We start from the raw sequence: 12,735 nt of genomic DNA, 5'->3' as shown, positions 1-12,735 counted from the left end.
ATGTCAGCAAGCTGTGATGTTGTTGAGTCAGATGAGAATCGCTAAAAGCCACTAACTGAATGCAATGGCTGTACGATAACAGAAATTAATAAGTACAAGAGTTGCATCAAAATGTTTTACTGTATTCTACTTTGTGAGAACGGTCTCCAATATTTTGACAGCTCATGACGCTAAATAGCTCTCACAATAAACATTAAATGATTACCTCTCGATGCAACTCTTGTATTAAATGGTGCAGGTGTACCTAATTAAGTGTCCGGAGAATATGTATTTTGTGAGCCAAATAAAGATTTGTAGTTTAAAAAAAAAGGTGAACAATTTTTTATTTATTTTAAGGTTTCAACAAAGAGTGAAATATTACACTTAGTGATTGACTATAAAAAGCAGTAAACAAATGTGACGTGCCAAAAAGTCTGAAATAGTTTTGTATTGTGCGCTGGAACGTTTAGTAGCACCTTGTTAGTCACTAGAACGTGGAGGATTAGAACATATTTGCATGGTGTCGGAGGCTGCAAGTACAGTATGTGAGTGCAAAAATGTCGTACGTATGTATGGTCCTGCCGAGTAGTCACGTACGCAGCATCACTATTTTTTTTTTTTTTAGTAAAACAAACTAAGATTTTCTACTTAAACTTTTGTCTAGTACTTCCTGCAGCGAAGAGCATCCAGTGTCCGTGCTTTTTAAAACAAGGCGTGACGGCGACTCAGCTTTCACTTGTTTCCGGTGAGGTAGAGCAGCACAGCGTTGGGAACGTCCAGGGTCTCGTCGTTGACCAACACGATGTCATAAGAGTCCAAATACGACTGCTTCCTTTCCTCCACCTCAATAAGAACAACAAAGTCAACTATGAAAAGCGGGACACCCAAATACAAACTAGTAGGAAACAACAAAATACTGTAAAATAAAGTCTCAAAAAGTCAGTTTTGACTAATTGTACATTAATATTAAAATGCTTTGTAGCATACTGGTTTAATCAAATAGTAACAAGAGATAACAGGTAGAAAACAAATCTGAGGTTGAAATAAACATCTGTTTTTAAACCAGGTGCAGCCCTGGTCTGAAATCTAACCCAAACTCTTTCCTAAAAAGAGCAGAAGTAAACACCAGGGATTTAATACATTGTACACTAATACTACTAAATAATACATATATACATATATTTAAAAATAACTAAAGGCCTGGTACTCTCTGCAGTTGAGTAAATAACTGCTTAATTATTTCATGGACCTGTGTATCAGCGCTTCATGAATTTATTTCATCTGTCAAACTCAAATCAAAGTCAGTAGGCGGGTCTAACATGAGCCTAGTCCAATGATTGCTTTGAAGCTTGAAACTTTGGGAAGTCTTTAAAACATAGTGGCTAAGAAAAATATGCTTTATTTTCATCAAACGTGACTACTCTGTTAGGTGCAGTTGAAAGGAAATACTCTATAACTTTTTTAGGAGCTGTGGTACATATGTATGTGTACCAGTGACGTGCGGTCACTGGAGGCAGGTGAGGCAAAATGTAAAAAGAAAAAAAATTAAATTGTTATATGTATCCAGTGATTATACTATAAAGTTATTTTCCATTTAACTTCACCAGTTTTAGATTATTTTTATTCAAAATCGCTGAATTTTCACATTTGCCGTTCAAATACTGAGAAGAGACGGTGCGGTGATCAGCAGCCAGTTGAGGCACGTCACTCAGTTGTGCCTCACTATGGATTGCGGACTCGGCTAACTGCTGGCCTGCTGTGCAGTGAGACCGTATTGCTATATGAATTATATTATACATTTCCATAGTTTAGTTAGCTGAGGTATATAATGTACAGTGTATTTTGTCAACAACTGTATGTGTGTAACGTATTTCTTGTGCTGAGCAATCATAAAACGGCTGCAAAGACGCACTGGCTGAGGCTCGCGTAATCCCGCCTCCTGGTGCCGGTTAATGCATCTCCGCCGCAGACTGTACCCCCCGACGGGAGCGCCACACCAACCAAAGCCCACACCCAAACCCTCCACGTGCAAGACCGAATCCACCCAAAAAAAGTCACTTAACAAGAAGCCAAAAAGTGCAAAAACAACAATACTCGCGCCGGAGGAGCCGTGAACGACTGCAGGGACACAACATTAGGTACACCTGCAGACTGCAGCACGGATTTCATATTTCATTCATTCACAACTCCTCCAACACGAACACCACTGTTCCCGCACTTATAAGTAAAGGTAAGACCATAATAACGTTTTTTTTTAATTAAATGTGCTTTTTTGTGTGCTACAGTTTGTATGTGTAAAGTTAAAGTTAAGTTAAAGTACCAATGATTGTCACACACACTAGGTGTGGTGAAATTTGTCCTCTGCATTTGACCCATCCCTTGATCACCCCCTGGGAGGTGAGGGGAGCAGTGGGCAGCAGCGGCGCCGCGCCCGGGAATAATTTTTGGTGATTTAACCCCCAATTCCAACCCTTGATGCTGAGTGCCAAGCAAGGAAGAATGCTGGTATGAGCTTTTAAACATAACCCGTTAACTGCTGCCAATAAAATGGTGAATAAGATACTCTTTAGGGTTCATATGTTTGTAAATCAGACTGTGATGAAGTCAGTGCCTCACCAGCCATGAACCTCACCGCAGTTCACTGATGTGTACACACACACACACACACTAGGGGTGCAACGGTACGTGTTTTGTATTGAACCGGTTCGGTAAGGGGGTGTACCGAACAAGTTTCTAAGCTGAAGTCTTAACAAGCTGCTTTGCTTCTTCTGCCTCTGTCTCAGCACCCAGCATTGTCCCACCCACATAACCATCTGATTGGTACACAAAAAGCGGTAACAGCCAATCAGCAGTGCGTATTTAGAGCGCATGTAGTCAGCGCTTCAGCGTCGAGCAGATAGGTGTTTAGTAGGTGAGCATAAGGCGGCATACTCTCCCCAAATTATAATAAACACCTCCCAGTCAACTACTAGTAACATCACTATGAGCCCGTTGACCTTCTAGAAACTTAAACTGCAGCTCAGCTCGCTCACAGTCCTGGCTTGAGGTGAAGGCTAATTCGCTTTTAGCGTAGCATTAGCTCATTTTGCGATGTGTGTGTGTGTGTGTGTGTGTGTGTGTGTGCGCGTGTACTCTCCTATTGCTTATTCTTATTGCTTGTACTATTTTTTCAGCTATAGTTACATTAATCATTAGAAATGTAGCAGCCTAGTTTTGAATGGCAGGGTCCCTGCTATCACATGTTGATAAAAATATAACATTTACATAATAAAAATCAACTACAGGCTTCCCAAATGCTGTAATAAATTAAGCATGATGAGTTGACTTGAAACGGTTTAATGTTGCACTTTTTATATGTAGAAGAAAAGTTTTGTCATTCTATTTAATCTGAGCATCCACTTGAGGCAGTTTAATGTTGATTAACGTGGACAGAATTATTATAGTGTTCCCAATGTTAAAAGGATAAAGCCATTGTTTACGAATTTGGTAAATAAATAATTTTGTTGTTTTCTTACTGTACCGAAAATGAACCGAACCGAGGTACGTACCGAACCGAAATTTTTGTGTACCGTTACACCCCTAATATATACATATATGTATACATATGTATCTTCTTTTTTTTACTATTTATATTACTATATTATTGTGTATGCACCTTAGGGGATCTGCTCCAATTTCATTGTTCTTTGAACCTGTTCACTGTAATAATGACAATAAAACTATTCTATTCTGTATGCTTAAAATGAGCAATATAAGTAAATATTACATATAATGAATATGCCTGTTACTACATTTCATATATACTTACAGCGTGTTTATAAAACCTTGATGGATGTTTTGTAGAGCGCTTTGTGGGGGGAATCGAGTAATAGCTGACTTTTACTAGCGTTTATTTAGAAGTTGGAATGCATTAACAAATAATGCGTTCTTGCTTTACATAAGTGAGGCGGTATAGCTCGGTTGGTAGAGCGGCCGTGCCAGCAACTTGAGGGTTGCAGGTTCGATCCCCGCTTCCGCCATCCTAGTCACTGCTGTTGTGTCCTTGGGCAAGACACTTTACCCACCTGCTCCCAGTGCCACCCACACTGGTTTAAATGTAACTTAGATATTGGGTTTCACTATGTAAAGCGCTTTGAGTCACTAGAGAAAAGCGCTATATAAATATAATTCACTTCACTGCACATCCCTTTCAGTAATTATTTAAACACTATTAAAATGCCGGGTTTAGATTTGTTATACTGTACTTTCCGTCATTTCTCAGTCATTGTGTGGATCCAAATGAAAATGTTGTTTAAGTTGGTCTAGTTGTGGTCACTTGAGCGAAAGATTTGAGCGTGCGGGTACCTTGTCGTTGAGGAAGCCGATCTTGAGGACGTTCTCGATTTTGTGCACGCCGTCAGCCATGGTCAGGTCACCCAGAGAGTCACCCAGCAGGAGAACGTTGGGTCGGGCACGGAGCTCCTGGAAATGACCCGTGTTGAGCAGAGCGCCTTCCCTTTTGTTGTAGATATGGATCAGCTCCCCCTTGAAGGCCCTCAGCACGCCCTGTCAGGTGTGACATCATCGTTCAGAAATGGGCGGCGCCCTCAGGAGAACTACACGTTAAAATCGAGTGCGCAACTCACAGCCTCGTCAAAGTCCATGTAGTTGGAGAAGACCTTGACGTTGGAGTAGAAGACTCCAGCCTGGCGGATCACCTCCTCCAGGATGTCGCCGATGCCAGCTGAGAAGATGAGCAGTGGAATGCTGTGCTCATTCAGGTGGTCGAAGAACAGCTGGAAGCCTTCTCTGGAACACACATGCAAAGCAATGTTAGCCACTAGGGGTTTGGGAAAAAAATGTATTCAAATTCAAATCACCATTCTCACGTTGTACGATTCAGTATGGATTCTCATTTTTCAAAAATGATTTTATTTTATTTTATTTTTTTAATCAATCCAACAAAACAATACACAGCAATACCATAACAATGCAATCCAATTCCAAAACCAAACCCGACCCAGCAACACTCAGAACTGCAATAAACAGAGCAATTAAGGTGAGACACAAACACGTCACAGAACAATCCAAAAGTAGTGAAACAAAAATGAATATTATCAACAACAGTATCAATATTAGTAACAATTTCAACATAGCAGTGATTAAGAATCCCTCATTGACATTATTAGACATTTATAAAATAAAATAAAAATGAATAGTGTCACAGTGGCTTACACTTGCATCACATCTCATAAGCTTGACAACACACTGTGTTCAATATCACAAAGATAAAATAAGTCATATTGTTGGTTCATTTAATAGTTAAAACAAATTTACTTCATTGCAATCAGTTGATAAAACATTGTCCTTTACAATTATAAAAGCTTTTTACAAAAATCTACTACTCTGCTTGCATGTCAGCAGACTGGGGTAGATCCTGCTGAAATCCTATGTATTGAATGAATAGAGAATTGTTTTGAATCGGAAAAATATCGTTTTTGAATCGAGAATCGCGTTGAATCGAAAAAAATCGATTTATAATCAAATCGTGACCCCAAGAATTGATATTGAATTGAATTGTGGGACACCCAAAGATTTGCAGCCCTATTGGCCACCATGTGGAAGTGCATCAGTGGCAACCAGCAGGGGGCGCCAATATTTCTGGATGAGTTTGCTGCCACAACTTATATATACATATATTATATAATATAATATATGTGCTGCAGAGAGCCGTCACACTTGCTTCGCGTTGCTGGGAGCCTTCCACTCATCTTAAATTGTGAAGATCGCTGTTCGTGGGCATATCTTGAAAATTTTAAAGTTCGCCCACGGCGCGGACACGCTGCCTCCGCTCCAGACAACCCCATGCATATAGCTTACGTCATCACAACATCGGTTTCGAAAGCCCTGTTTTGGTGATCAAAGTATGTCTTTTTCCGACCAGATTTTCGGTTCATCATTAGTCAATAGCGCGCAAATAATAAACTCTATCTAGCCCTTTATACTGTAACTACCCGCTGGTGTTAATGTGTATGTTAGTGTGTTATGATTGTCATGTTTCGCACGGTCTCTTGAACACACCATGTTGGCGTAGAATGACCAAGTGTTGTGTGTCTAGGAGTGAAGCACAGAGGCAGACGTGTGTGTATGGAGGAAATACTTGATGGAATTGGGCCCATTGTTAGCATAAATTTGGCAATAAAATATAAAAAGAGCATCAGACTTTTTCTTCTGGATGCTACAATACATTATATGACTTTAATTTATTTGGTGTGGTGGCTAATATGAAGCCTTAAATACATTAAGGGGAACCCTAGGATGTACTGTAGTTAAACCAGATTTTTAGCAGAGCACTTTTATTTTGAAGCCGGAAAAGTATGTGATTGGTTTAAAAAAGTGTCTTGACATGTTTTGACTGTTTGCATTAAAAAAGTATCCTTTCGACTTCCTGCTGTCATTTCTGTTGAGCAACTCTGTCTAAATCAGTCACAGTAACAATCTAAATGTTATGTCATCATTGCACCTAAACCGTAATCTGAACACGGAAGTGAAGTCCCACCCACCTTTGGAACGACGCGTGAAGCAGGCGTTTGCTGCAGGGATGCCGCCTCTACTTATGGCAAAAAATCGTCCTTTCTTGTCGGGAGAACAACTTGCCATGGCTTTGAACCTGATATTTCTATAAGGTAGATTTTCCTTTATCCATTTCTGCTTGATTATGGCTCATCAGTAGTAAGTGAACTGCAGCCAAGTTCCCCCGCTACGGCACAGCCGGAGGGTCAAAAAGGTGTTAATCGGCAGTTAAAAAAATTGTGCCCTAATTGAAGTTTATAGTTAACGCGTTATCGCGTTACCTTTGACATCCCTAGTGTATATATATATATATATATATATATATATATTTATTGAAGACTAGGTACGTGAAAACTGTAGTAGCCTGCTAAATGGCAAAATAAAAATCCCTATTTTCATGCCTTCCAAAACCACAGAATGTCCAGACACTTGTGTAAAATTTGCAGCTCAAAGACATGTGTCGTCTATATGCTCATTCATGTCTGTGGCTGACACATTGTCGCACTATTGAATTATTAATTTACTTGCTAATTTCGTCTTTTTAGCTGGTTACTTGCTGTTTATAAAACACCCTTCCAGTTCGACTTCTGTTGAATTGTAAAAGTATTTATTCTATTTTTGTTTCACTACATCACATCCTAGATATCTTAACATCACGGCTACCGTAGATTAGGGCTGGAAAAAGTATGGCTTAAATAATCAGGAATATTTTGAGTGATCTTGTAATTACAATTAATTACACTATTAATTTCAAAACGTGACTATTTATTGTACCACCAAAACTTAACTTTAAATATATATATTTTTTTAAATTGCATATAAACTAATAATGAATAAACCACAACAAATAAAATAATAATAGTATTAACAATGAATTTAAATATAAACAATACAATTCAGTTTTTTCTTGTGCATTTTGTGTATAGTAAAATGTGTGTTAATTAAATGTAAAAATCCTCACATTTATTGGTGCAATACATCTTTGGACAATTTTGACCAGTATTTTAGGTAAAATAAAAAGAAGCAACCATGGTGAGAGCCCAAACTTCTAGTCGACATGCTCTTTTTTCCACTCATTCGCTCCTCATCCGTTTCAGCATCACAAGCTCTGGAATTTGCATGCCCATTAATCGTTTTTTTTTTCAGATTATTATATTTTTATAATTCTGACAAATCATAATCGAAATCACATTTTGATTTTTTGTCCAGCCCTACTGTAGATCTAGTAGGTTGTGTTTTGTGATTAACCAACCACCTGTCAACTTTGACTACGTCTACACTGCAAGCCAAAGTGGCCCAAATCTGCCTTTTTTAAAATATGATGTTTTCCAGCTGACTGTTTACACTACAAGTAAACTGTCATCTTTATCAGACTCTGGTATAAACGGGCACAGGTTCCATTGTGGCCCAAACGTGGCCCCTTTGTGGCCCCAATGTGGCCTCGACTTCACTTGCATGCGCAGTTTGATGAAATCAAAACAAAGGAAGTTGACTGAATTCTTTAAATGAACAAGAAATAAAATGTGTGTTTTTTTTAATGTGAAACTAAATTAAAGTAATAGAATGTATGAATGGATGTATAGAGTGTAATATATTCGAGGGTGTTCTACATTTTTTATGGCTGTGAAGTAGAAAAGGCACAGACATCAGCGTGGATAATAGTTAGCCTTATTTTTCAACTCACTTACGTAAACAACTTACGCAGTGTACATAAAATGTAAGCAAATATTCCACAACGTCAATTCCGGTCCTTCAACAATTGCTATTTCTTCGGAATCAAAATATATATATTTGTATAGTACATATAGCCTATTATTTGCACAATAATGACTCGCGATGCACCAAAAAAAAAAGACATTGCTCACCGAAACCTGAGTTGTGATGACATATTCACTTCCGCAGGCGGGCTGTGTCTTTCCCCGCGCACACAAATGACGTAGCACGCCCAAAGCTGACAAAAAAGTCGCATTTAGGTCGCTTTTCCGTTTAGACTGAAGTCACATTTGAAAAAATCAGATTACAATCAGATTTAGACTACCTCCTGATGTGGCCTCAATCTGATGCAAAAAAATCATATTTGAAGCACTTTGGAGCGTTTAGACTCACAAAAAAATGCTGATCGGTGTCATTTGAGGGCAAAAAAATCTGATTTGATGTGCAATATAAACGGGGCCCTAGACAGCCTTAATTACGATATCATTGCAAATTAAAAATATATGCATTTGTTAAAAATATTATACTGTACAATAATGCATTGTTTAATATTACAATTTAATGCAAACTCTAAATTACCAGTGCCCAGACGATGAAGGAATATAATTCAGCAATATTATGGATTAAAATTAAAGATTTTTTTTAAATTAGTAATGTGTTTAATAAAAAACACATTACATCATAAATTATAAATAATATATAAATACAAATAATAATAAAATAAATATATAAATACATTTAAATGTATTACAAAATAAAATTAATGATACAGAAATAATATAAAGATCATATATAATATAGTGTAAATAAATAATCATGATGGCTCATTATTGTAAAGTAAGAAAGAAGCAGCTTGCTGACCTGAGCATGGCGTCAGATTTTCTCACCACCACGGCCAGCAGCTCCTTCCTGATCTTCTGCTGCACCAGCAGCTCGTGAGCTTTGGTCCACCTGGTTGTCAAACACCACAATTACCTGAGCTCCCGCTGAGGAGGAGATGCTTGTATAAGGCGGCAAATAAGCGAGCAACTCACCACTCCACCATGAGCGGCAACTTCTCGTCTATTGATCGCAAAGAGTCGATCTCGATGGGATAGTACGTGTTCAACAACTCCTTTAACTGACAGGAGAAACATATTTGTCATAAAACTTAGCAGATGTCAGATTACATTCAAGAAGAAAATAACTACTTTGTAGTAAATGTTGGTATTCAATGTACTCTTTTGTAATATTACATTATTCAAACTACATTTATTTTATTTTTTTAAGTCTTCCTACCTTTTCTTTGCATTCTTGTGAAATGAGTTCGCTGTTGTCGAGAATATCTGCACATACAAAGTGAACAAAACACATGAACATTTTTAAAGGAACCACAAAAATGTTCAATACATATTTTACAAATGCACTTACTATGACAGGTGGGACACCTTTTACCCTTGTATGCAAATCTTGTTAAGGTCATGTCAAAGTCTGAAATAACCTGTCATCAAATACAGAAATAAAACAAATCAAAGACAAGAGCGACAACATGAGTGCCACCTGTACATCACGCCTCATGAGAGCTGGATATCTAATTCAAAAGATATCACTAACATGCAATGTAATTTTTCTTTTAACATTTATTTTACTTAAAGGGGAACAACACATATTTCTGTATTTATGACAAGAACACATATGTTTTTCTTTTCTTCATGCTTTCTAAATTGAAAAATATGGCAAGTATGAGATGGCTAACAATAAAGCTAATGGGAGTACACTATTCTGCCCAATAATCTAATAATCTAAAAAAACATCTGAAAACCAAGAGCAATACTTAGTTTACATCTTGTGACTTAAATATTAACAAAGTATTAGCAATATTGTTATTATAAGCGCTGACGCAAACAAACTATTTTCAGCGGCGCCATGATCACAGGGAGCTAAATAGCTTTTGCTGCTATACGGACATATTGAGCCGGTGAGCTGCTGCATTGCCTCTGAGCTGGTGAAAGTTAATTCTAAATTATAAATCATGCCTCTCACCTGAATAGCTTTATTTGATTAGGACAATGCATATTGATGAACATACATCACAGTAGGGCTGGGCGATATGGCCTTTTTTTAATATCGCGATACTTTGAGGCCATATCGCGATACACGATATATATCTCGATATTTGAATGAACACTTGATGCATATAATCACAGCAGTATGATGATTCTATGTGTCTACATTAAAACATTCTTCTTCATACTGCATTAATATATGCTACTTTAAAACTTTCATGCAGAGAAGGAAATCACTTTTTTTCATACGGTGTTGATCTGGAAATGTTTGCCTCGGCATTTTGATGGTGTGGGCGTGTGGCACCGAACGGAGATGTTGACATGCGGAGTAAGCACTCTTCATTCTCTAGCAGGTGACTTTTCAAATGATGCTACATATTAGCAGTAATGCTACTTTTTATAGCAACGCTTTTGCCCCACACTTGACGAATTACGGTTGTCTGTTCGACATATTCCCACTTGAAGCCAAACCACCGCCAGATGATGGACCCCCTGCTGTTTTTGGGGGGAATTAATTATTCCTTCATTTGTTACCAGAATCGCACCTTCTCTCTCTCGTATTACCACTCGCACGGCTGCGCTAGCATCACAGCTAACGTTACCCATGCTGCTACCTCTTTGCTGCGCGAGGGCGAATACGTATGTGACGTATGTCGTGACAGTATGTGACGTGTGTCTGTCTGTGAGAAGGAGACACGGGAAAGAGCGAGGAGAGCCTGTAGTGTAATGCCAGCAGCTAAAAGCAACCGCGTGAGAACGTATACTCGAATATCACGATATAGTCATTTTCTATATCGCACAGAGACAAACCCGCAATATATCGAGTACATCGCCCAGTCCTACATCACAGTAAATATGCCAAAATTAGCTACAATAGATACATTTCATCTGTTGTCCTAAGGCAGGCACCATAAAAACAAACATTTACAGACAATATCATACAGTATGTACATTAAAATAAGACTTACAATAAACAATGAAAATAAAACAATCAACATAAAATGAACAGCTGAGCATGCACATTACACATGGGTACAAGACTGGTATGTCTTTAACCACTGTTTTAGTGTTTTTTTGAAAGTTGAATAGTCGACACAGTTCTTAATATGAACTGGTAGTGTGTTCCATGCATGTGTGCCTCTAATTGAGACAACCATTTGACTAAATTGAGTCCTATGTCGTTGAATGTTACAATCATCCATGGTTAGTGCTCTAGGATTGACTAAATTGAATAGTAAAAGGTGGTGGCCATAACCTGAGAAGTTGGTCAACTTTGGTATTCAACTTAAACCCGGAGATGGCGAAGAAAACTTTAAAAAACGTCTAAACAAAAATATATGAACATCCCATCAGTCGGCATCCCAGTGAGAACAGACATTGTACAGTAAGTGATTATTTTATTTTATTCGTAATTTGTATTTCTTGTTTAGCATTTAGCAATAGTGCTACATGATGCTTAGTGTTTCCCTGTAGCTGGAAACTTGTAGATCATCCTCCTTATATTCAGGCAAAAAATATAAGGTTCTGAATCATCAGTTGTCCCAAAGTAGTCTTTGTTTTCGCTCATGAATTCTGCCATGATTAGTAGTAGTGGGAACATCTCTGCGCTGCTGACCAGTCTCCGCTCGGGATGGTTTCCTGCTGACCTCACTATGGACTGGACTCTTACTATTATGTTGGATCCACTATGGACTGTACTCTCACAATATTATGTCAGACCCACTCGACATCCATTGCATTCGGTCTCCCCTAGAGTGGGGGGGTTACCCACATATGTGGTCCTCTCCAAGGTTTCATCGACGTCCCACTGGGGTGAGTTTTTCCTTGCCCTTATGTGGGCTCTGTACCGAGGATGTCGTTGTGGCTTGTGCAGCCCTTTGAGACACTTGTGATTTAGGGCTATATAAATAAACATTGATTGATTGATTGATTGATTGATTGATTGATAGTAGTGTTGTTATAGAAGGGAAAAGCGTTTTTTTTTGGTGAAATTATTCCGCCACCGGGTTGCGACCGAAAGGACAAGATCACGGGTACAAGCGGCCAAAATGAGTTTCTTCCGCCGGGTGGCGGGGCTCTCCCTTAGAGATAGGGTGAGAAGCTCTGCCATAAGGGGGGAGCTCAAAGTAAAGCCGCTGCTCCTCCACATCGAGAGGAGCCAGATGAGGTGGTTCGGGCAGCTAGTCAGGATGCCACCTAAACACCTCCCTAGGGAGGTGTTTAGGGCACATCCGACCGGTAGGAGGCCACGGGGAAGACCCAGGACACGTTGGGTAGACTATGTCTTCAGGCTGGCCTGGGAACGCCTCGGGATCCCCCGGGAAGAGCTGGACGAAGTGGCTGGGGAGAGGAAAGTCTGGGATTCCCTGCTTAGGCTGCTGCCCCCGCGACCCGACCTCGGATAAGCGGAAGAAGATGGATGGATGGATATTCCGCCACCGTATGC

At 39.0% G+C, this 12,735-nt stretch overlaps 1 protein-coding gene across 1 annotated transcript in view; it reads right to left on the bottom strand.

The window, feature by feature from the left end:
• Positions 1-297: 297 nt before the first annotated feature.
• LOC133620398 (cytosolic 5'-nucleotidase 3-like) overlaps positions 298-12,735 on the bottom strand; it is a 15,753-nt gene continuing 3,315 nt past the window's right edge. Inside the window, exons 4-10 of the mRNA XM_061981873.1 lie at positions 9,655-9,724; positions 9,523-9,569; positions 9,279-9,364; positions 9,106-9,195; positions 4,605-4,767; positions 4,324-4,524; positions 298-822 (exon numbers count right to left, since the gene is read on the bottom strand). Of these exons, the coding sequence (XP_061837857.1) occupies positions 712-822; positions 4,324-4,524; positions 4,605-4,767; positions 9,106-9,195; positions 9,279-9,364; positions 9,523-9,569; positions 9,655-9,724 (768 nt within the window). The 3' untranslated portion in view covers positions 298-711. The remainder of the gene's footprint in view (positions 823-4,323; positions 4,525-4,604; positions 4,768-9,105; positions 9,196-9,278; positions 9,365-9,522; positions 9,570-9,654; positions 9,725-12,735) is intronic.

The sequence above is a fragment of the Nerophis lumbriciformis genome, linkage group LG24 (genome assembly GCF_033978685.3).
Source record: "Nerophis lumbriciformis linkage group LG24, RoL_Nlum_v2.1, whole genome shotgun sequence".
Classification (NCBI taxonomy): domain Eukaryota; kingdom Metazoa; phylum Chordata; class Actinopteri; order Syngnathiformes; family Syngnathidae; genus Nerophis; species Nerophis lumbriciformis.
This window is presented reverse-complemented; position numbering and strand designations above follow the sequence as displayed.